General features: G+C 38.7%; 1 protein-coding gene across 2 annotated transcripts; it reads right to left on the bottom strand.

Moving 5' to 3' along the window:
• Positions 1 to 13214: 13214 nt before the first annotated feature.
• LOC137404510 (baculoviral IAP repeat-containing protein 7-B-like) lies at positions 13215 to 25856 on the bottom strand. 2 transcript variants are annotated; one of them, XM_068090741.1, is made up of 11 exons: positions 25777 to 25856; positions 17198 to 17333; positions 16335 to 16622; positions 15902 to 15994; positions 15422 to 15665; positions 15176 to 15312; positions 14798 to 14917; positions 14514 to 14588; positions 14303 to 14387; positions 14097 to 14202; positions 13215 to 13970 (listed from the first exon to the last, which is right to left on the bottom strand). In XM_068090741.1, exons 2-11 carry the CDS (start codon positions 17331 to 17333, stop codon positions 13842 to 13844), a joined length of 1413 nt encoding a protein of 470 aa, XP_067946842.1. In that variant the 5' UTR covers positions 25777 to 25856; the 3' UTR covers positions 13215 to 13841. The 2 variants fall into 2 exon arrangements, with proteins under 2 accessions (XP_067946842.1, XP_067946841.1); XM_068090740.1 differs by lacking the exon at positions 25777 to 25856 and adding an exon at positions 25192 to 25242.
• Positions 25857 to 26446: the final 590 nt, after the last annotated feature.

Genomic DNA, 26446 nt, shown 5'->3' with positions numbered 1-26446 from the left:
AGAGATCATCAAGAGTGTTAATAAAGTACTGAGAATAAGTATATGTACAATTATTATAAAGTGCTGTAAGAGATCATCAGGAGTGTTAATAAAGTACTGAGAATAAGTATATGTACAATTATTATAAAGTGTAGTAAGAGATCATCAAGAGTGTTAATAAAGTACAGAGAATAAGTATATGTACAATTATTATAAAGTGTATTAAGAGATCATCAAGAGTGTTAATAAAGTACAGAGAATAAGTATATGTACAATTATTATAAAGTGCTGTAAGAGATCATCAGGAGTGTTAATAAAGTACAGAGAATAAGTATATGTACAATTATTATAAAGTACTGTAAGAGGTCATCAAGAGTGTTAATAAAGTACTGAGAATAAGTATATGTACAATTATTATAAAGTGCTGTAAGAGATCATCAGGAGTGTTAATAAAGTACTGAGAATAAGTATATGTACAATTATTATAAAGTGTAGTAAGAGATCATCAAGAGTGTTAATAAAGTACAGAGAATAAGTATATGTACAATTATTATAAAGTGTATTAAGAGATCATCAGGAGTGTTAATAAAGTACTGAGAATAAGTATGTGTACAATTATTATAAAGTGCTGTAAGAGATCATCAAGAGTGTTAATAAAGTACAGAGAATAAGTATATGTACAATTATTATAAAGTACTGTAAGAGATCATTAGGAGTGTTAATAAAGTACTGAGAATAAGTATGTGTACAATTATTATAAAGTGCTGTAAGAGATCATCAAGAGTGATAATAAAGTACTGAGAATAAGTATATGTACAATTATTATAAAGTGCTGTAAGAGATCATCAAGAGTGTTAATAAAGTACTGAGAATAAGTATATGTACAATTATTATAAAGAGATGTAAGAGATCATCAGGTGTGGTAAAAAAGTACAGAGAATAAGTATGTGTACAATTATTATAAAGTGTAGTAAAAGTCCATCAAGAGTGTTAATAAAATACATAGAATAAGTATGTGTACAATTATTATAAAGTGTAGTAAGAGATCATCAAGAGTGTTAATAAAGTACAGAGAATAAGTATATGTACAATTATTATAAAGTGCTGTAAGAGATCATCAAGAGCGTTAATAAAGTACAGAGAATAAGTATATGTACAATTATTATAAAGTGCTGTCAGAGATCATCAGGATTGTTAATAAAGTACAGAGAATAAGTATATGTACAATTATTATTAAGTGTAGTAAGAGATCATCAGGAGTGTTATTAAAGTACAGATAATAAGTATATGTACAATTATTATAAAGTTCTGTAAGAGTTCATCAAGAGTGTTAATAAAGTACAGATATTAAGTATATGTACAATTATTATAAAGTGCTGTAAGAGATCATCAAGAGTGTTAATAAAGTACAGAGAATAAGTATATGTACAATTATTATAAAGTGTTGTAAGAGATCATCAGGTGTGTTAACAAAGTACAGATAATAAGTATATGTACAATTATTATAAAGTGCTGTAAGAGTTCATCAAGAGTGTTAATAAAGTACAGATATTAAGTATATGTACAATTATTATAAAGTGCTGTAAGAGATCATCAAAAGTGTTAATAAAGTACTGAGAATAAGTATATGTACAATTATTATAAAGTGCTGTAAGAGATCATCAGGAGTGTTAATAAAGTACTGAGAATAAGTATATGTACAATTATTATAAAGTGTAGTAAGAGATCATCAAGAGTGTTAATAAAGTACAGAGAATAAGTATATGTACAATTATTATAAAGTGTATTAAGAGATCATCAAGAGTGTTAATAAAGTACAGATAATAAGTATATGTACAATTATTATAAAGTGCTGTAAGAGATCATCAGGAGTGTTAATAAAGTACAGAGAATAAGTATATGTACAATTATTATAAAGTACTGTAAGAGGTCATCAAGAGTGTTAATAAAGTACTGAGAATAAGTATATGTACAATTATTATAAAGTGCTGTAAGAGATCATCAGGAGTGTTAATAAAGTACTGAGAATAAGTATATGTACAATTATTATAAAGTGTAGTAAGAGATCATCAAGAGTGTTAATAAAGTACAGAGAATAAGTATATGTACAATTATTATAAAGTGTATTAAGAGATCATCAGGAGTGTTAATAAAGTACTGAGAGTAAGTATGTGTACAATTATTATAAAGTGCTGTAAGAGATCATCAAGAGTGTTAATAAAGTACAGAGAATAAGTATATGTACAATTATTATAAAGTACTGTAAGAGATCATTAGGAGTGTTAATAAAGTACTGAAAATAAGTATGTGTACAATTATTATAAAGTGCTGTAAGAGATCATCAAGAGTGATAATAAAGTACTGAGAATAAGTATATGTACAATTATTATAAAGTGCTGTAAGAGATCATCAAGAGTGTTAATAAAGTACTGAGAATAAGTATATGTACAATTATTATAAAGTGCTGTAAGAGATCATCAGGTGTGGTAAAAAAGTACAGAGAATAAGTATGTGTACAATTATTATAAAGTGTAGTAAAAGTCCATCAAGAGTGCTAATAAAATACAGAGAATAAGTATGTGTACAATTATTATAAAGTGTAGTAAGAGATCATCAAGAGTGTTAATAAAGTACAGAGAATAAGTATGTGTACAATTATTCTAAAGTGCTGTAAAAGATCATCAGGAGTGTTAATAAAGTACTGAGAATAAGTATGTGTACAATTATTATAAAGTGCTGTAAGTGATCATCAGGAGTATTAATAAAGTACAGAGAATAAGTAGATGTACAATTATTATAAAGTGCTGTAAAAGATCATCAAGAGTGTTAATAAAGTACAGAGAATAAGTATATGTACAATTATTATAAAGTGCTGTCAGAGATCATCAGGAGTGTTATTAAAGTACAGAGAATAAGTATATGTACAATTATTATAAAGTGTAGTAAGAGATCATCAGGAGTGTTATTAAAGTACAGATAATAAGTATATGTACAATTATTATAAAGTGCTGTAAGAGTTCATCAAGAGTGTTAATAAAGTACAGATATTAAGTATATGTACAATTATTATAAAGTGTAGTAAGAGATCATCAGGAGTGTTATTAAAGTACAGATAATAAGTATATGTACAATTATTATAAAGTGCTGTAAGAGATCATTAGGGGTGTTAATAAAGTACAGATAATAAGTATATGTACAATTATTATAAAGTGCTGTAAGAGATCACCAGGTGTGTTAACAAAGTACAGATAATAAGTATGTGTACAATTATTATAAAGTGTAGTAAGAGATCATCAAGAGTGTTAATAAAGTACAGAGAATAAGTATGTGTACAATTATTATAAAGTGCTGTAAGAGATCACCAGGTGTGTTAACAAAGTACAGATAATAAGTATGTGTACAATTATTATAAAGTGTAGTAAGAGATCATCAGGTGTGTTAATAAAGTACTGAGAATAAGTATATGTACAATTATTATAAAGTGCTGTAAGAGATCATCAGGTGTGTTAATAAAGTACAGAGAATAAGTATATGTATAATTATTATAAAGTGCTGTAAGAGATCATTAGGAGTGTTAATAAAGTACTGAGAATAAGTATTTGTACAATTATTATAAAGTGCTGTAAGAGATCATCAGGTGTGTTAATAAAGTACAGAGAATAAGTATATGTACAATTATTATAAAGTACTGATAAAGATTGTACATGAACATTTTCTTATGTATATATTCAATGTTTCATCTATACTATATTATCTTTATTGTGTCCTATCTACTTGAATATTTTCATATATTTCAAGTTAAACATAAACTATTTTATTTTTATTGAAACAAAATGATGATGGAAATAATGAATAATACATATAAATATATCTTTTAAAGTGAATAATTTTGTAATAAAACTGATCTTTCATTCAACATATTAATTTCTCCAACAAATTTCAATCTTACATACAAAAAAATACAAAAAAAAACCGAAAATAAATTCCTTAAAATTCTTAACCATTCAAGAGCTTCAACATTACAAAATCATCAAATCTTCAAAAAATAACTTTGTACATAAACACTTTCTCATATATATTCAATGTTTCAAATATATAACAATCTCCGGAAAATCAACCCCTCGGTGTCCCAGATATTAACCCCCTCACTCATCCGGTAGGTAATCTCTCGCTCTCCTCGATAATCCGCGAGATCCACTCCGGAAAACCATCCAGCCCTCGATGTCCCAGATATTCACCCCCACTATTCCACCGATAATCGGCGACGATTCGCCCGACTAATCTGGACGATTCCCCCGACTAATCCCGTGATAATCCGCGTTTAATCGGATGACTCATCCACAGATAATCCGCCGATTACGCCAGGAGCGGATCCGTAACCCCTCGAATTCAACCCCCTACTCTACACCACAATTTCCCCCCAAACCCCAACATCTCATTCAACTCCACACGATTCAATCTACACCCCTAGCCAATTTAATTCACAAACCCCTTTTTCTATCCCCCGCTGGATCCGTCACTTTTGTGTGTAGATCTGCTCTCTATATACTACTGTTGCCATTTATTCTTTAGCATTGTGATGTTATTCATATATCTATTAGCTAGACTAAATATGTAGACACTAGATTTATTTATTTTTAGAAGACTAATCAAGTTAAATTTAGTTTTGGTATTATTTAGGTTAACACTGTTTTCTGACCAAACAGAGCTTACCACTCACAGGGTTAAGATACATATTTAAAAAGTTATGATGTTCACTGTGTGTTCTAGACTTTCTTCTACTCGAATAAAGACAACATGGTTTTGGAAAGTGGACCATTTTGGATCACCAGAAGGAAATCGGTGAAAGGAAACACTGTAAAAACTATTGAGTCTATATATAGTTGCCATTTTTCTATTCACACCATTATAGTGATATTATTACACATACCTATTAGCTGAAATAAATATGTAGACGCTAGATTTGTTTACTTTTGAAGGACTCTCATCACGTTAAATTTATTTGGGTATTGTCTAGGTTAACACTGTTTTCTGACTAAACAGAATTTAACACCCAGAGGTTTTGTGGCGAGGCTTAAAAAGTAAATAAAAATTAAATATTGGCAAATAAACAATTTTCAGCACACCCTGGTCTGTGTAGCATTAGTATGCAGTAGAGCTCCTAGCGCTTGAACAGGCTAAGTAGTTTTATTTATAGTTGCCATCTCTCCATTTACACTAGCATAGTGATGTTATTACACATTTCTATTAACTAGAATAAATATGTAGACCCTAGATTTATTCAATTTTAGATTTACTCTAATGTTAAAGTAGATGCTGTAAGAACTATTGAACTATTGGTAACTGAGAAGGTGGGTTCTCATTAAACTAGTTTGAAATACTGATTGTGATCTATATGATGCAATGCACACAGCTCTATCTTCAATACAATAAATCTTCAGAATGTATAATTGTGTTTGATCAGGACAACAAGACAGTACAAGAGTTGGTAGTGACTGCATGGCTGACTGAAGAGCTCCCTGATACAAACCACTTCCTCCCACTTCCTCTCACGTATTTTACTCTCAGTAATTTATGCTCCAGTTTCTTATGATACAAATCCCTAGATCCAACAAGAGAGATTTAAAATCAGTTCACCATCGTCAGCTAAAATCAACAGTGTGAGATGTCTCCGAAACGCAATGCTACCTAAAAAATACGACAGGACCAAAAAAATTCAACTCAATTTTTGATAAAACAATCACTTTACATGAGACTGCTAGTCTCTGCTATGATGCAGTAGTACTCTGTTGACTATACTCAGAAATATGCAATTTAGTACATTAAATAATTTTTAGGCCTACAAGTTCAGTGTTTTTAGTGAGCAAATTATTACCTGAATGAGTAAATAGTTTTGCCAGCTCAAATAATACCTGGTTTCGTATACAAAAGGTTATGAACTCTGACTAATATTTGATGGTGATCAGTCAGTAGTTTTCTTACAGTAAAGTAATTATTATTAATCATTGTCTATTGTGTAGAATAGCATGCACAAAGGCACTACTACTTAATTTGGTTTTTATAGGCATAAGTAACATTGTATTGAATATGTATGCAGCTGTCTAAAGTTATATAAATACAGAATATATAAATATTTTATTTAAACCTAAAAGTTGAGTGTCATTTTGGCAATAGTTTTGCCAGCTTATGTAATATCTATTTTTGTATACAAAAGGTTGTGAATTCTGACTAATATTTGATGGTGATCAACCAGTAGTTTTCTTACAGTAGAGTAATTATTACTAAACGTTGTCTATAATTGTGTAGGATAACATACACGAAAGTTCCCATACTAAATTTAGTTTTTATAACCATAGTTGACATTGTATTGAAACATGTATGAAGTTGTCTAAAGTTGTGCTAAAACTTATAGAAACTAGAATTTTTTGAAAAATCAATCTGCAACATTATAAGGAACTCTAAAAATCATTTGTGAATTTTATTACATCAAGGATTGCCCATTGTTTGATAAAAGCCTTTGCAGTAGCGCTTGCACTGAAAGCAATTATTAAAAAAAATACCCTCCATGTAAAGTGAATGCAGTTAACTGGGAAATTCCAATAAGGGATTTTCTGTTTCTCAAAAGGGAAACTCTATCTAATCAAAATAATTGGGAGACTAAAAGCTATCCAAGGATCTTAATTGTAGTTAGAAAAACTGAGCAAAAGTTTGATGTCCTATTCAAATGACTATATTGTTCTCTTTTGTCTTCGAGTCTAGAGTTTGTCGTACCTGGTATTACTGTACAAGGGTACTTTCATTGTAAATTCCTTCAATACATTATGATAAGGTTGAGTAGAGACATCATCATCATGATGTAGTTAGTGATTACCTTCCTATGTTAAAATATGCCTCATATAGATTGAAGTAGTGTAAAGGAATGCCTGAGCAACATATTGTTATCTCCTCTTGCCAGTATTGTTTGAGCGAAGATGATAGACAACATTGCATTACACATATTATACTTTTCCGAGTACATCTGCTTTATTTGTAAACTTGATAAACAAAAAAGTAAAAATAAATTACTCTGTTAGGTTTTTATAGAACTCATTTATGCATCTAACATTTTTGTAAATATTGGGTGTTTTAGTTTAGCTTACATATTATTACCATGCTGATAGCATACTCTGTTTTATTTAAATATTTGTATAGTTAGAATGAGCGATAGAAATATGCAGCAGAAATCTTTTGGAACAAAAAAACAGCAAAAAGATATTTTTACCAAAACAAGATCAGCATGAAGTTGAAAACAAGCTACTAAATTCTTCCCCACATGCCTCTACTCAGTTGTTGGTTATAGTTTTAAATACATATGTAACTCATTGAAGTTGATAGGTCGAATGTCTGTATCGTGATTGGTTGCAGGTGTATATGTTAGTATATTGTGAGTGATCATTGCTGTACAGCTATATTGACTGTATTTATCATTACCTGTAAAAATCATATAAAAACTGACACTAAGTATCAATGTTCAAAGTACAAATAAATTCATAAAAAATAGTATAAAAAATGTAAATAAAATACATGGTTAGCTTGCACTAAAACATGTACAGAAACAGAAAAATAAATTGTATATTATGCAAAGAGTACAAGGCAGAGGGTTTGTTTTATAAACACTTAAAACTGATTTCAGAAAAGGGACTGCTTGACTAAATCAAGTCAATCTTACGGAAAACTTTAGAAAACCTGATGTTTCTCATCACCTGAATATGCAAGGTTCTTGGTTATCGTCAATGCACAAAAGTAACTGCGTGTTGCAAGATTAATTCTTTTTCAACTTTTGTTTATCAATAAATACCATCATCAGCTACAAATATTAATAAACAAAAGGGTTGACTAGATGTTGACTAGACAAAATAAGCCATCTCACGACGTCAACGTGACTTTCCCAAGAGGTGGTTTTGCGCCAACTCGGGCTCATTGAAAGTCTAAAGGTGTTGTTTTAATTACAATTTTGAGGATTTTAGATTTTTTTTGGCATCTCTACATAACCAGTTCAAACTATGTTACAATTAGGCGAGAAAGGTCCTGCAGGCACCCTTCACAGAGCTTGCACATGCTGGGCATTTTGCAGGGAGATTTCCTTTGCGGCAGTCCTGACAGAGGCAGTAACATCCACAAGGAAGGATAGCAGCTCCAGACTACAACAAACAAACATCCATTAGTCCAGAATAGACTAAAAGCATATTAACCAGAGGATAGTACATGTGCAAAACAGCAATATAAGTGTTTTTACCATAACCAGATCAGCATGAAGTTGAAAACAGGCTACTAAACTATGTGCGAAGCTGTTCAAAATTATACTAAAAATTATAAAAAGTAGTTTTTTGAAAAATTAATCTGCAACACTATTAGGAATTCTAAAAAACATTTGTGAATTTTACTACATAAAGGACTGCCCATTGTTTGCTAAAGTCTTTGCACTAGCACTTGCACTGAAAACAATCATTAAACAAAATACCTACATGTAAAACAAATGCAGTTCACTGGGGAATTCCAATAAGGGATTTTCCATGCTTCTCAAGGGGAATCTCCAATCAAAATCATATGGAGATTAGAAGCTATTCAAGGATTTCAACTGGAACTGGAGCATATCAGCATAAATCGATGTTCTCTTCAAATTAATATATCCTTTTCTTTTTTCTTTTCAAGGTTTGAGTTTGTCATACCCGGTATTACTGTACAAGGGTATTTCCATGGTCAATTCCTTCAATACATTATCATAAGGTTGAGTAGAGACATCATCATAGTGTAATTAGTGTTTACTTTGCTATGTTAACATGTACGTCTTGTAGGTTTACGTGGTATGGAGATATGTCTGAACAACATATTGTTAACTCCTCTTGTCAGTATTGTTTGAGAGGGGATGATAGACAGCATTAAATCTTGCATACAAAAATTATAATTTTTCGAGTACATCTGTTTTATTTTTAAATTTAATGAATGAAAACAAATAAAATTATTTACTCTGATAGATTTTTATAGAAGGCATTTATGCATCTAACTTTTCTGTAAACATTGGCTGCTGTAGTTTAGCTTACATTACATATTATTACCATAATGCTAGCATGCTCTGCTTCATTTAAATACTTGTATAGTTAGATTGAATGATAGAATAATGCAAAATAAATATTGTTAACTTAATCTTGAACAGGTTCAAACTCAACATCAATTGTATTTTCCAATTTTTTCACATTTTATTTTTAATTTTGACTTGCTATTTATTTTTATTCATAAAACCCAAAATGTTGCTAAAAAATTGGTACATTATAAAAAGGCTATTTTATAAGCTGAAACAAACAATCACAAAACTTTGAATCAAATGCCAAAATTTAACATGCTAAGTTAGTTGTAATCATAAGTCTAACTGTAGCCTGTAAACAGACACTAAGTTTTATCGATTCTCCTCTTGTTTACCACTCCTTGCAGGAAACATGATAAGTCTAACTTTCAAGATCTGTCGACAAGTGTGAGCGTGTGATTGATTAAATGCTATTTGATTATGGTACTTTCTTAATAAAACTCAATAGGCTTTCCACATCCAATATCTTTCCACATTATAAAATATCACGGAGCATCAATGATGAAATATAATTTGATAGTCTTAGAAAAATACTGAGTTGTTATGATTAATAGTACACTGGCTTTTGCCAGGAGAGATCGTCATGTGTGCTAGCTATGTGCACAATTATTCTTAGATAAAGAAAGGTGGTCGAACAGTGCAAATGGTAGTGTGTATGATTGGCTAGAAATTCAAATATCAGAGTGCATACATTTGCGGTGCAACGTTTTGTTGACACTCTTGACACTCTTATTATAGTCAGGATTTCAGCACATGAAGCTCCCTGTTAGTTTTGATACATGATAGAATTTTGTAGTGTAAAACTTTGGAATGTGCACATATACAAGAGGTGTCAACATGTGAAGAGAAAATGCATAAAACTTCAAATGATATACACACAATGGTGCAATCAATATTCCAAAATCCGCTTAATTGGTTCATTCACAGAAAACAATGGGGCGATCAATATTCCAAATTCTGCCTAATTGATTCATACAGGTATAGCAATGGTGCAATAAACTTTTTTCAAAAATTTCACCATCAACACATACCTCAATAGTAAAATTGATAAATACATGTGTATGTGCGATATTGGTAAAAACAATGCTTTCAATATTAGCAATATTTTGTCTCTGTTGTGTTTTTAAAGCAATTTTTTTATGCATTTTGTGAGTTATGTTGTGTTCTAATAGTTGCTCTCAGCAATCTTATTCATTAAATAATTTTACATCTTGATTTGCATCATATGATTCCGTAATGAGTTGATTTTTTGACTTGCATTTCATATGCATTTGCTGCAATAAGCGAGCCAATCATGACAAATCTGAAGGCTTAAATATCACTCATAAAACACACCAGGGTATTAGCATTCACACCTTAGTTCAGCAGAGATTCAACACCTACAGACTCCTCGGAGAAATTCACAGACATTGCTCTAGTAGGCTCTAGTATTTATAATTAACTTTTAAAAAATCACATAAAAACTGACACCAAGTATCAAGGTTCAAAGTACAAATAAATACATAAAAAACAGTATAAAAAATATACATCAAATACAAGGTTAGCCTGCACAAAAACATGTACAGAAACACGTGCCTATACTAAATTTAGTTTTTATAACCATAAGTGACATTGCATTGAAATATGTATGAAGCTGTCTAAAGTTGTACTAAAACTTATAGAAACTAGTTTTTTGAAAAATTTATCTGCAACACTATTAGGAATCCCAAAAAAGTATTTGTGAGTTTTACCGCATAAAGGATTTCCCATTGTTTACTAAAAGCCTTTTCAATAGCGATTGCACTGAAAGCAGTCATTAATTTTAACAAAATACCTACATGTAAAACAAACGCAATTCACTGGGTAATTCCAACAAGGGATTTTCTATGCTTCTCACAACGGAAACTCTATCTAATCAATATCATTGGGAGATTACAGGCTATTCATAGATCTCAATTGTCGTTGGACAAACTGAGCCAAAGTTTGATGTCTTATTCAAATGATTATATAGTTCTCTTTTGTCTTTTCAAGTTTAGAGTTTGTCATACCCTGTGTTCCTGCGCAAAAATACTTCCAAGGTAAATTCCTTCAATAAACTCATATAAGATTGAGTAGAGACATTATCATCATGATGTAATTAGTGATTACCTTCCTATGGTAAAATATATCTCATATATGTATATTGAAGTAGTGTTAAGAAATGTCTGAGTACCATATTGTTAACTTCAACTCCTGCCAGTGTTGTTTGAGAGGAGATGATAGACAATATTGCATTATACATACACGTATTGTACTTTTCCGAGTACATCTGTTTTATTTTCAAACTTCATAAACAAAAAATAAAAATAAATCATTCTGTTAGATTTTTATAGAAGTCATTTATGCAACTAACTTCCTTGTAAACATTGGCTGCTTAAGTTTAGCTTAGATATTATTACCATGCTGCTATCATGCTCTGTTTTATTTAAATATATATATATAGTTAGAATAAGTGATAGAAATATGCAACATAAATTTATTATAATTTAATTTTGAGTAGGTTCAAATCAACTTCAATGGTATTTTTCATTTTTTGCACATTTTTTTAAATAATAACTTGCTATTTATTTTTATTTATACAGCCCATAATGTTGCGAAACCATTTAGAACTTTATATAAAAAAGCTGTTTTATATGCTGAGACAAATGAGCACCAAACCTGAGATCAAATGCTAAAATTCATCATGTCAAGTTAGTTCTAATCATAGGTCTAACTGTAGTCTGTGCGCACGAACAAAGTTTAACTAAATCTCTCATTGTGTAGCACCTTTTGCAAGAATCATGGGAAGTCTCACTTTCAAAATAGTCGACAAGTGTGAGCGTTTGATTAAATGCTATTTGATTATTGTTATTCCTTAATCAAACTCGATATGCCTTCTACAACGAATATCTTTCCACATTATAAAATATACTTGATTGCCAATGATGAAATACGAATTGATATTCTTAGAAAAATATCGAGGTGGTATTGTCACTAATACACTGACTTTCGTAATGAGATATTGTCATGTGTAATAACTATGTACACAATTATTCTTAGATACAGAAAAGTGGTCAAGTGGTGTAGATAGTGGCGTGCTGGTCTAGGAATTCGAATATTAGAGTGCATCCATTCGCAGTGGAGTGTTTTTTCAACACTCTTGGCACTCTCATTATAGTAGAGATTTGAGTGCGTGAAGTTTTCTGTTAGCTTTGACACATGCATGATGAAATTTTGTAGTGTAAAGCTTTGGAACATGCAAATATACAAGGGGTGCCCATAAAGAGAAAATGCATTAAAGTTTAAATGATATACACATAATGGTGCAGCATTATTTCAATTTCCGCTTAATCAATTCATACACATACAACAATGGTGCAATCATTATTCCAATTTCTGCCTAATTGGTTCATATACGTATAACAATGGTGCAATAAATATTAAATGTTTGCATAATTGAAGCATACCCAGATAACAATGGTGCAATCAATTATTTTTCAACAATTACACAATCAACGCGTACATCAATAGCACAATTGATACATATGTGCAATATTGGTAAAAACAATGCTTCCAATAATAGCAATATTTCTTCAGTGTTGTATTTTTAATGTAATTTTATTATGCATTTTGGGAGTTATGTTGTTCTCAAATAGTTGCTCTCCGCAATCTTATTCATTAAATAATTTGGCATCTTGACTTGCATCATATTATTTCGTAATGACTAGGTTTTTTGACAAGGTTGTACTTTCATGTGATATGCATTTGCTGCTATAGGCGAGCCAATAGTGACAAATATAAAAACGTAAATATCACTCATAAAACACATGAGCATATTAGCATTCAACACAGATTAATACCTACAGATTCCTCAGCGAATTTCACAGACATTGCTCTGATGGGCTTTAGTTTTCATCAATCAGTAAAAATATCATGCATAGCTGAAACAAAACAGCAATAAAAATGTCTTTTACCATAACAAGATGAGCATGAAGTTGAGAACAAGCTACTAAATTCTTCCCCACATGCCGCTACTCAGTTATCAGTTATAGTTTTAAATACATATGTAACTTATTGAAGTTAATAAGTTGAATGTGAATGTCTGTAGCGCGATTGGTTGGAGTTGTATATGTAGTTGTATTGTGAATGATCATTGATGTATAGCTGTACTGTACTTATCATTATCTGTAAAAATCATGTAAAACTGACTCCAAGTACAAATAAATACAATAAATAAGAAATGAACATAAAATAGAAGGTTAGTCTGCACTAAAACATGTGCGGAAATAAAAAAATAAACTATATATTATGCAAATGGTACAAGGCAATGGGTTTCTTTTTATAAAAAATTTAAAAACTCATCTCAGAAAAAGGACTGCTTGACAAATTCAAGTCATTCTTAAGGAAAACTTTTATATACCTGATGTTTCTCATCACATGAATATGCAAGGTTCTTGGTTATCGTCAATGCACAAAAGTAACTGCTTGTTCCAGAGTAATTCTTTTTCAATTTTTGTTTATCAATAAATACCATCATCACCTACGAATATTAATAAACAAACCCAGAATCTAGATGTTGACTAGACGACATAAGCCATCTCACGACATCAACGCGACCTTGCCACGAGATGGTTTTGGGCCAACTCGGGCTCATTGAATGTCTAAAAGTGACGTTTTACTTAGAATCTTGAGAATTTTAGATTTTTTTGGCATTTCTACATAAGTAGTTCAAACTTTGTCAAAATTAGGCAAGGAAGGTCCTGCAGGCACCCTTCACAGAGCTTGCACATGCTGGGCATTTTGCAGGGAGATTTCCTTTGCTGCAGTCCTGACAGAGACAGTAACATCCACAAGGTAGGACAACGGCTCCAGACTGCAACAAACAAACATCTATCAGTCCAGACAAGACTAAAATTATATTAGCCCGAGGATATTACATGTCCGAATTATTCAGATTTCGCTGTATATGGCTAAAGATAGAACAGTAAGGAAAGCTCACCATGTTCTTTCTGCACTTTTTACATCTGAAAGCATCAACCAGGTCTTTACAATCCTGCTCAGATAGATCATTAGGGTTAGTGATTAGCTCAACCACGTTTATCCTCCTATAAGAATATAAGGTTGTGTTATGCGGAGGGAGACAATGTTAGTATTGAGTGTCATCTAATGGCAACCAAAAAGAACAGTTAAATATGAGGTACCCACCTTCCTGGTTGAGTGGTTGAATCAGTGACACCAGTTGTCACTGATTGATCATCCTTTCTGCTTGCTACTTTTTTCTTATATTCCTCTGTAAGCAATAAGAGTAAATTCTATAGCAAGTTAATTGGTCGAACAGTAAATGTTCAATGACCTTTAATGACATCAAAATGACCTATAAAGACAAAAAATTTCTTCAAATAAACTTTACACCTACCTAAAGGTATGGAGTTGTCCTCATGCAGCTCCTGTACTATCTCCACCAGCTTACTTGGTTCCTCAAATTCCACATCTACAACCACAATAGAGTGAGTTCCCCATTAAGTGGTACGTAACAAGTAAATATAAACTATCTCAACTGCACCTTATTGTAACCATGTAGATGCCGTGTCAAAGTCAAATACTAACTAGAGTCTCTATGACTAAACATAGACTTTGACTTACACAGAGACACCAGCACACATCAGTTTTGTAGAAAATATTAATTTCTATGCAACTTACTATCATTAACTTCATAAGCCTTTGCTATGTTCTCAGCTGGATATTCAAGTAATAGACAGTATTTGTATCCATCAAGTTCCTCTATAGACACTGGCTCTTCACTTGTTTCCATGTCTTCCTCTACAGCAGTACAGACAAGGTTAGCTAATATTCCAAAGTATGTAAACACTGGTAAAATTTACATCACAAATTGGACAGAGTAAATAAGATACATGACCTATTTTATTGAACAAGACCACTTAGTAGACAACATGTTTACTTCTGGCATTTTTTAGTAAATAAAACAGATATCTAGGTCGAATGACATAATATACTGCTATCAAATGTGGAAAGGTTGGTTAAGAACCAAGAACTGAAATAAACTGGTAAACAACTCACCAAGAAAAGAAACATCTCCCTTGTTGTAAAGCAGAGTTTCTGCAGTAGCGATATTATCGGGAGTCATCTTTTGCCGGGCGGCTTTGATGAAAGCCAATCCCTTTGTTTGTTGGACAAAAGTGCAGCCTGGGTACCACCTTTAAAACAAAAAAGCTGCTAAATACCGCAATAGAATTATCTTTATAAAGAGAACTTGTCAAAACTATAATAGCATTTTAAGCAGTTAATTCAGGTCTGTACACATACTTTACATGTTCAATCCAAGGATCGTCTCCCCTGCTCCACATTTCAAGAGCTCCATCACACCAAAAACACTTCACTTTGTCTCCGATGCCTTCATACAGAAAGCCAGCTTCACATAGCTTGTCGGCAGCTATTGGGTTACTGCTAGGGTATCGTCGGTATGTATCCATTCTCTTACTTTGAACACTCATAGGTGGATCCTTGGGTCTGATTGTGTTGATATTCAGGTCACCAAGAGTAGCTGGTTCTACATAATAGTTCATAAATGGCTAAGGCTGCTGTTGAAGTCATGGTGTGACTCACATATCAGCAAGAAGTAACTGTTACAGTATTAGTAAAATAGATAACTGTATTACAGTATTACACCACAAACTACTGTGATGTAACACATGGTAAGAGGTGACATAGTAATGTGGACTTATACTAAACATTTATTATACATTTAATGAGTTCTTATACTGTATATGGTCAACGAATACTCACTTCGATCAGCTCTGACAGAACTACTTAGTTGATTTGTCATGAGGTCTTTAGGAAGTCCACAGTTACTTATAGGGATATTCTGACATGGCTTGTCTACAACATGATAATCAACATGTTATATTATGCCTGAGAGTGTTGCTTGGTGTGCTGAAATCATTTGGCAATAAAAAGGTACTAATAAAAACTTGTGCTAAAAACACCTACTAAATATAGTAGTTAGTTATGTTTAGAAGTAACGTTAGATAAACTAACAAGAAAAAATGTTCCGCTATCAATTTTGGAAATCTGGGAACATTTACGTTTTTATTAATTGTAGCAACAAGATATTCTCAGCATCTTGTAGCAGAAATAAATGTGCTTAACTGGGGTCGTTACATTAAACTACCCAAAGTTGCTAATAGTAGAAATACAATATTTGTCACACACAACTCACTTTGAACCATCTTGCAGTAGTTGAAGAAGTTTTTATGCTGATACTTGGGCACATCTCCCCTCTCCCAGTTCCTGACGATTCCACCACAGAAGGCGCACTGCACTCTGTCCGCCACACCAGTGTAGTAAAACCCTTCCTTAGCACAGTCATGAGCCTTGACTATTGTTTCTATTGGCCAGTGAGCAGCGAAGGTTCGCTGTCTTTCCCTCTCTGAGACCATGAGGGACTCTTTCTCTTCCTGACTAAGTTTTAGGAAGGCATAGAGGAACTCCTTGTCTGACATGCGATCTACAATGAAAGAACAAAACTTATGGCCAGTTCAGCTTACAGGTTTACTATACCTCAGCAATAGTTTTTGTTTTTGCGAAAAGAATTTGGTTTTTAAAAGTGTACAATGAGCCGCCAGAACTACAATATTCAGCTCCAGCCACTAGTTACACAGTTAGGTAGGATATATAGCATCCACTGCAAGGGCAGGTGCCTCAAGTAAAACAGTCTATGGCATCTATTAACTATGAAACTTTTTTGTCATGCAAACAGAGATTGTTAACATATTTTACTGTATAATACTTTGGTCTATAATTATACAAAGTAGTTAGTATATAGCAATAGTGACATGATTAATCGACTCTAGGATAATTGTTTATACAATAAACACCATAAAAATTTCGAAGCCAATTACAAAGTAGTTCAATGAACTCCCTGTAGTGCAGTTCACATCCAATTGATTGTTATCCGTTAGTGCTCAGGGAAGAAGAGTTTTTAATATATTCTATTAATAGTAAGAAAATATAATTTAAGCGTTTCCAGTTTTAGACTTCACGATTCAAAAACACTGGCAAAAATTAGTTGTAAACACTCACCAAATTGCTCTTTTCTTTCTTTTAGAATACCAGGTGGTGGACCAAACCTCCCTGGTATCCAGTCATATCCAGCTACATACTCAGCAGCTTGTCTGCGACGGTCTACATCCAATGCGTCAAAGTTTCTCTCGGGCATCTAAATAATTAGTCGTGACAAATGTACAAATGAGGTAAATAGGCTCAACACAAATTTGTTTTAGTAACTTTAAGCAACCATAACCTGAGAATGCTGACTTTTTGAATTAAAGTTCAATTTATTTATTTATTAGAGTTTATTTGCAACCCTAAAAGTAATAAGATATTGATGAACCATGTACGAAGCGAAAGGCGCTGTTGAGGCTGTTGAGACAATATATTGTGATGGAAATATGCAGTACCATCTCCTTTTTGTTTATTATCATTAGAGTTGTGTTCTCTTGTGTTATTCTATATAGTCACGCCCCTAGAGGAGGTTGGCCCTAGCCACCTCATTTGCATATCTGGTTATATTTAAGGCCGTGTTTCGGCCTAATAAGTTGTTCAATACATGCTTTGCATTTGGACCCACACTCTTCTGTTACTTGCGCAATACAGAATCACACTGAGCACTTACGTACTCCAAGCCTCAGTCCTTCGGACTGCGCTTCGGGAGTAGGGTTATAGATATACTGTCGACCCCGTCGACCTCAGGTCGACCTTGTCGAACGAGCATAATATCTCCCAGGGAGCAATTCCTGGTGTAGGTAGTTGTAATAGGCCGGTGGTGTAAGTCGACCTAGTCGCCTCCGCGTGTTGGTCTACCAGCAATACTTACACGGCCCCTGTGGAGGGTGAATGCAGACCGGTAGAATAAGCCGACCCAGGTCGCCTCTACGTGTTGGTCGCAGGATCCAACACACTGGTGGCAGCAGTGGGATAAGACTGCGGTAATTAGGAATTATAAGACGAATCTAGTAACCATGCCAAACAGCCGACGGAATGCTACCAGAGATCTGGCTGAGGCAGAGTTACAGCAGGTCGACCAGATTGGTCAACTGACAGAGGCTATCACTAGAGCCTTACAGATACCCAGAGGGGGAGCCAGCTTCAAGCCTCCGAAGTTCGATGGGAGTGAGGATGTGGAGCTATTCATCTCCCAGTTCGAAGAGGTTGCGGAAGCAAATGAGTGGAGTGAGAAGGCCACGCTCCTCCACCTGCGGGAGACCCTGAAGGAGGGAGCCAGAGGTTGCAGTCGAGGGGACTCACCTGCCTCCATCTTCTCGGCTTTACGCATGAAGTACGGGCTCTCCCCGAGAGAGGCGAGGAGTAGACTCCACCTAAAAAGGGAACCCAAGACGAGCCTCCAAGAACATGCCACAGAGATGGAGCGTCTGGTGAAAATAGCATACGCTGACCTCCCAGAATCCTACCAGTCCAGTATGGCCATGGATGCGTTTTCTCTGACACTGGGAAATACGCCCCTCCAACGCCACTTGTTAGCGATGAAGGCACAGAGCTTGGAGGAAGCAGTGCAGGTGGGGAACGAGTTCCTGCAAATCCAGCCCACTCTTCCTCGACCTGGTGCCCGACCCCTAATAATGACGGTGGAGGAGGAAGAAGTTACCCCCGCTACAGTCGCCCCCGTCCATTCGGACCCCCCATCAGCCACCTTGAACGACGTCCTGATGGCTATAAAGGGGTTAGCAGATGGACTGAGGGAAGGAAAGCTGTTGGGACAACGGGGAGTGGACAAAAGGAGACCAAATTGTTGGGGTTGCGGCCAGGCAGGGCACACCCAACGCCGGTGCCCCCAAGCCTCCCAAGGACAACAGCCTCAAGTCACGAGGCCGGGAAACGGTTACCATCCACAGCAGTAGGGGGAAGTACTGACTGTGGATCAAATATACCCTTGCAAGGACAGTGGCAACAGCCACGACGGGCTAGGCGACGCAGGCTCCCCCCCTGCTCGCCACCGGTCCCCTTGCATAACCAGTATCAACCCTTACCTGAGTGTGCAGGTCTCCCACTCTCAGAAGCCAAGGACGAAACATACGTCTGGCCAAAGCCGTCTCGGCCTTCCAAGAAGGGCCCCCAGAGGACTAGCAAAGCCAGACGGACCCACGGAGACGAGTCATGGAAGCCGCATAATAGCAGCTATTTCTTGCCAGGTCGCATCGGAGGTCAGCCCGTCCAATTCCTCGTGGACACCGGATGTACCTCTAATTTGTTGGGACGACATGTCTTTGAGCGGTTACCTAAAGATGTCAAAAGCAAATTGGAGGTCCGGGAGGACTATGGACAAATGGCAGATGGTACCCGGTTGCAGTTCCACGGACTCATCACTCTCCCGGTCAGAGTCAGGAGTGTCCAGGTTACTGTGTCTCTCGTGGTGTGTGCCCTGAAGGAGGATGCCATCCTGGGCATGCCTTTCCTGGTCGACCACCACTGCGAGATGAACTTTCAGCAACCCACGTTGGTGTTAAATGGACAGAAGTTGACTTGCACTGACCGAGAGGGTCGACCTCTGACAAGCAGCGTGCAGATAATGCGAGCCACAACGCTTCCCCCTCGAACCGAGGTCCTGGTTGCCGGACGTCTCACGTCCTCCTCCTATCAGCCAGTCGGGTTAATTGAGGGAACGAAGAACGGATATATGGTGGCCGCCAGCCTACACCAACCCGGTGAGAAGGAGAGAGTGGCCATCCGTTGTATGAACCCCACCGACCATCCCGTCAGCGTGACGGCAGGAACGGTCGTTGGGCAATACACTGGGGTCGGGCCGGACGAAATAGGGGCCCCCTGGACAGCGAAGGGAGAAGCCGAGGTTTCCAAAGAAACTCCCCCTCCTGTCTCCAACGTACCTCCCCACATGCTGGACCTGCTCCGACAGGCGGCACCACATTGCTCGTCCCCTACCGAGCACCGAAGAATGGAAGACCTTTTGACCCGTTATGCGGATGTATTCAGCCAAGGGAGTGAAGACATGGGACGTACCACCCTGGTACAACACGAGATCCCCCTCCTCCCAGAGGCACAACCCATCCGTCAACACCCGTACCGTGTAGGACACGAGAAGGAAGCCGAAATCGAACGACAGGTTTCGGCCCTGGAAAAGCAAGGCATGATTGAGCCCGCTCACGGGGCCTGGAGCTCTCCGGTGGTCTTGGTGAGGAAGAAGGACGGGGCGTGGCGATTGTGTGTAGACTATAGGAAACTTAATAGTGTCACTCGCCAGGACGCCTACCCCCTCCCCCGGATTGATGAGAGCTTGGACGCCTTGTCTGGCAGTAGGTTCTTCAGTACCTTGGACATGATGAGCGGATACTGGCAGGTACCCCTCTCCGCCGAGGCCCAGGAGCGGTCGGCGTTCGCCACACGCAGTGGGTTGTGGAGGTGGAAGGTGCTTCCCTTTGGACTGACCTCCGCCCCAGCTACCTTCCAGCGGCTGATGGAACGTGTCCTCCAAGGGCTACACTGGAAAACCCTGCTGCTGTACCTCGATGACATCATCGTCATGTCAGCCGACTTCTCCAGTCATGTCACTAGGCTTGCCGAGGTGTTGGAGCGATTGAGGCAGGCCGGGCTGAAGTTAAAGCCCTCCAAATGCAGCTTGTTCCAGACCCAGGTCAAGTACCTGGGCCACATAGTCAGCAACACGGGGGTGGCTACCGATCCTGAGAAGATTCAGGCCATAAGTGGATGGGCAGCACCCCAAGACGTGACGCAGCTAAGGTCATACTTAGGTACCACTGGGTACTATCACAGATACGTGCCGGACTATGCCTCGATCGCCAAACCTCTCACCTTGTTGACCAGCGAAGGGGTCCCCTGGAAATGGGGAGAAGAGGAACAGGAAGCTTTTCTTAGGCTCAAATGGTCGCTGACACACGCTCCAGTACTGGCATATCCCGACCCCTCCTTGCCCTACGTGCTAGATACCGATGCTAGTAACGTAGGGACTGGGGCTGTGTTATCCCAGGTCCAGCAGGGCACGGAGCGACCCATAGCCTACTATAGCAAGACCCTCTCCTCCGCCGAACGCAATTACTGCGTAACCAGAAGGGAGCTACTGGCAGTGGTACAGGCTGTCCGGCATTTCCGGCCCTACCTATATGGCAGAGAGTTTACCATCCGAACCGACCATGCCTCCTTGGTTTGGTTGCACAGGAGGAAGGAACCCTCTTGCCAGGTGGCCCGGTGGCTGGAGAGTCTGGCCGAGCACAAGTACCGAATTATCCATCGAAAAGGCGATAAACATGGGAACGCCGATGGATTGAGTCGACGACAGTGCGTCGACTGCCGGCAGTGTGCTGCTATTGAGAGGCGGGATCAAGGGCCAACGAGGTCGCAAGTATGCGACTCTCTAGTAACCCCAGGAACGAATTGGGAAACTGCTGTGCCAGTGGACCAAGTTCCGGTACAGCCGCCAAGAGGCACCGGAACATCCAGTCCCAACCCCCGCCAGTTGGGTGAGGATGAATGGCCTCGACTACCTGGCAACAGACCTGTTTTAGGGCACGGCCTCCCGACTCCCACGCCAACCGGTCCAGTCCCAGTACGGCTGCCGGACGGGGCAGGAACACCCAGAGTGTTGGACCACCCTCCCAGAAGGCCTCAGGATCCTCAGTTACAAGCCGTCAAGGTAACTGGCGAAACCAACATTTTTGATGGAACTGGTGAAAGTGTAGTCCAAAAGGTTCCAGAACAACTGACGGTGGTACAAACCCCGCTGGATGAAGTACGGGCACTACAACAGAGAGCCGCTACCGACCTAGGGGTCATTTACCAGGCCGTCAGGAACCGGAGAGGAGTGGAAGAGGCCGTGCTACGAGTGGGCAGCCCCGAGCTGCAGCGATTGGCCCGGATGTTTCACCAGCTCCAGCTCGACAAGTCGGGCGTGTTGACTCTCCATCTCACCCAGAATGGGCGAGAAAAGGTGGTGGTGGTATGCCCGAAAACATTGAGACAGGAAATCCTGTGGAAAGCCCACGAGCAAACACACTGCGGTGTGGAGAAGACCTTGAAACGCGTCCAATTGGACTGGTATTGGCCGGGTATGGCCGGAGATATCCGGAGAGCAGTCCTCTCTTGCGAAGTTTGCCAGAGGGCCAAAACAGGAAAGGGGCGGACCTCCGGGAATAGACAACGGCTGTACGCCGGGAGGCCGTGGCAACGCCTAGCCGTAGACTTGGTGGGACCCCTGCCTCCGACCCCTCGAGGAAATAGTTGGGTGTTGGTGCTCACTGATCACTTCACTAGGTGGTCAGATGCTTTAGCCATCCCCGACGCTACAGCCCCAACGATAGCCCAGATCCTAGACGAGAGGATATTTAGTTACTTCGGGCTACCCGAGACTATCCATACCGACCAGGGGAGCCAATTCGAGTCCTCATTATTCCAGGAGCTATGCGACTTGTGGGGAGTCGATAAATCTCGGACCACCCCGTACCACCCCGAAGGGAATGGGGTGGTTGAGAGAAACAATCGTGTGTTGGGTGACTCCCTACGAGCTCTCTTGCTGGGCAGAGGACAGGAAGATTGGGACCAACTACTGCCACAAATCATGCGGACGCTGCGAGGGTTACCACACTCCGCCACTAAAGAAACACCCAACTATTTGATGTTGGGTCGGGAACTACGTCTTCCTGACCAGTTGCTGTATGGGAATAGACTAGAATCATTCGCAAGCATACATGAGTATGTGCAGACTGTCCACGACCGATTGATACAAGCCCATACTCTCCTCCGAGATAGGCAAAAAGAAATTGTGTCAACTGACGCGAGAGAGCCTCCGTTATTCAATGAGGGTGACCTCGTGTGGTTGCTAAGCAAGCGGCGGAGAAGAGGGGAAAACCCGAAGCTAGCGGCCAAGTACTTGGGGCCCTATCGCGTGTTAAGGGGTCACGAAAACCACACTTACGAGATAGAGAAGTATGGACAGCGATCTATCCAAGCAGAGGGAAGGTTACGACTCTGTCGCCCCAGTCCGGTGCAACAAGGACGAGCCCCGGTTGAGGTCGAACCTGCTCGCCGTCCCAACATGAGGGGCCGACCCAGAAGGCAAATCGCACGAGGAAACGATAACCCAGAAGTAGTTATTCCAGAGTTGCCCCTGCCTAGCCAACCAACGGAGTTGCGACTACCTCAGTCGCCAGGAAGGTCAGAAGCACTTCGATTTCCCAGGGGAGATCCCTTGGTTCCCCCAGGGGAACACAATCCTACCTCGATGATTGACCCCGACCCTGGTGGCGAGTTGATACCCGAGGAGGAAAGAGCCACGGAAAATACGGGAGCCCAGGCTAGTGATACCGGGGCTGGGGATGCACCACGGCCCCAACGAATCAGGAGGCCTCCCGCGTACTTGGCCGATTACGACACTAGCACCGTCCAATCGGGAGAAGCCCTCGGAGTTCAAGGTCAGAAGGCGGCCATTTTGGGTCCCAGACAGAACGCGCTCATTACTTGTTACCAACTCGAGGCGCACACACCTATATCTTTTCTCAACATGGAAGTCACTAAGGAAACCGTAAAGAAGGCTGCACCGATCATCGGAGCTTTACCCCTGTTGCCCGAAGTAAAGATCATGCCACTGGAGCTCCACCCAGCGCCGGGTGAAACCCTGGACGACTCAGAAACGGATTCTTTAGATAATCACGTTCCACACTCCCCACTACCGACCAAATGGATCGCGGCGGAGACAGCTAAAACGATCTCGAAACTATGTCGAGAGAAAGGTACTAACTGTCCATTGTGCCAACAACTACTCTCTACCCCTCGACGGCGCAGAATCCACATCGCCCAACATTTTACACGCTTCTTCTGCAAATGTGGGAGGAACTCCACATCTCGAGATACTATTGCAAAACATCAGGCTCGGATCAAGGATGCCGAAGTACGGAAGGCGCACGGTGGAAAGGGAATTACTATATACGAGGTCGACCGAGATAGCTACCCGGCCTGGAGCAAAAAGGTACAATTAAATAATCCTCCGGCCTTTGAAAAGCCTACACCCTACGGGCCGATTAAAACCAAGCCACCTACGCGAAGAGGACCCCAGGCACCTCTCCCCTCTCCCCCGAAGAAGAAGTGGTACAGTCCGCCCAAGCTGGAACGACCGGTCCCAGCTCCTAGAAGATTGACGACAATAGGCAGCATCCAGAGCCAGCTGGGGGACGTACGACCCCGGGTCACAGTGGACGCTTTGCGAGAGGAGGCCTCCAACCTCCGACGGGCGGCTCGTCGCCTGGAGGACCTGGCAAATCGCATGTCGACCTCCTAGATGACACGGTCGACATGATTTATCAGTATTTCCCTTGGTATTTAGTAATTGCGATCTCTCATATTATTATACTCCCTTTTCTTTGTTTGTTTTGTTGTAGCTAGTTGGTGTGTTCCTATATTTCTTGTATCTTTTTTTTCTTTTCTTGTGATTTTTAGATATAGCCGGTAGTCGTCTATAGGGGCGGCGTGTGTGATGGAAATATGCAGTACCATCTCCTTTTTGTTTATTATCATTAGAGTTGTGTTCTCTTGTGTTATTCTATATAGTCACGCCCCTAGAGGAGGTTGGCCCTAGCCACCTCATTTGCATATCTGGTTATATTTAAGGCCGTGTTTCGGCCTAATAAGTTGTTCAATACATGCTTTGCATTTGGACCCACACTCTTCTGTTACTTGCGCAATACAGAATCACACTGAGCACTTACGTACTCCAAGCCTCAGTCCTTCGGACTGCGCTTCGGGAGTAGGGTTATAGATATACTGTCGACCCCGTCGACCTCAGGTCGACCTTGTCGAACGAGCATAATATCTCCCAGGGAGCAATTCCTGGTGTAGGTAGTTGTAATAGGCCGGTGGTGTAAGTCGACCTAGTCGCCTCCGCGTGTTGGTCTACCAGCAATACTTACACGGCCCCTGTGGAGGGTGAATGCAGACCGGTAGAATAAGCCGACCCAGGTCGCCTCTACGTGTTGGTCGCAGGATCCAACACAATATCGACTGAAATGACAAACTAATATCAGTAATGAATGGCTTACCGTCGGTAGTAGCAGTTGGCCGCTCGTATTAATTGTATTAAGTAGTGGCTCTAACCGAAAACGGTTAATAATGAACAACGTCTCAGCTAGCTCCTTATTTATAAACATTGTCGGTTATATGTTTACAAAAGCGTGTCATTCATGTATGATGCGTCGCTCACTATTCACGATTTGGAAAAACCAATCGTATGTTTCACGCGTAGAAGGCGGAATATTACACGCGTAGAAGGCGGTTACTTGGTTACGCTTGTCTAAGGATTTCGCAAATGTTCCTCGCTGCCGATCTACGTGGCATAGGCTAAATTAGTTGCTTCTAAGTTCTGAGACCAATATAATTACGTCTCGTTTTAAATATATATTAAAATATATCATCGTTCTATCGATATAAAACATCATGTAAAAATGTGGGCCAACGCCTACATAATCTAATAACATATAGAAACAATCAAATATTTAAACCGAAGTCAATCTTACACAAAAGACAACTCTTTAAATAACTCAATAATTGGGGGAAAAAGGGTTGTTGAGTAAAAAAATTTGATCCGAACACAGAAAATTTCCATGACTAACACTTGAAGTACATACCTTTGGTGTCTAAAAAGCTTCTTTACCCGCAGCCCATCTGCCAAGTACAAGTAATCGGCTAACAAAGACGCTTAGCAACTAGTTCGCGATGGCGATATCTCTCGCAGCTAGATCGGTCTAACTGCTATTTTCCGTACCCGTTTCGCCAAACTTGTAAATTATATTCTATAGCTCAAAATTACTTCTGAGTTCTGATGTTCAATGGCACATATAAATTATGCATATTTAAAATTGTAAATATCTGAATTGTTTCAATAAACTATATTTTGTAAAAATAAACATACATAAATGTGTTGACTACTGTTGTACACATAGTCAACACATCTATATTTAGCAGATGGTGATTCGCAATGGTTACATCAGAGCATCATGTACAACGGCGATTCCTCAAATATAAAGTCGATGGTAAAAATAGAAACCATCTGTTAGGAGAGATTCTACGATGTCACATGATTGCTACATTACGTTGGTCTGTCGAACGGTCAACATTGGAGAACCCGAGTTCTACATCACGCGCGCACAAGCTGAAGTCAATAAATTATTTGCCTTAATCCGTGTGTCGTGAATACTGCTTTTTTGATATTATTCAAGTGTTTATATTACTATTTTTCAAACATCTTTCATCTAATAATACGTCTTTATTGATGATAACATTTTTAGTATTTACACA

This window comes from Watersipora subatra, chromosome 9 (assembly GCF_963576615.1).
Source record: "Watersipora subatra chromosome 9, tzWatSuba1.1, whole genome shotgun sequence".
Lineage (NCBI taxonomy): Eukaryota > Metazoa > Bryozoa > Gymnolaemata > Cheilostomatida > Watersiporidae > Watersipora > Watersipora subatra.
This window is presented reverse-complemented; position numbering and strand designations above follow the sequence as displayed.

Bases quoted from the DNA above. Each gene is read 5' to 3' on its own strand.
- LOC137404510 (XM_068090741.1), bottom strand. From the start codon at position 17,333: ATGCCCGAGAGAAACTTTGACGCATTGGATGTAGACCGTCGCAGACAA. The intron at 14,203-14,302 runs GTGGGTACCTCA...ATATTCTTATAG, and splicing joins TCAACCACTCAACCAGGAAG to GAGGATAAACGTGGTTGAGC. The intron at 13,971-14,096 runs GTGAGCTTTCCT...TGTTTGTTGCAG, and splicing joins AAAAGTGCAGAAAGAACATG to TCTGGAGCCGTTGTCCTACC.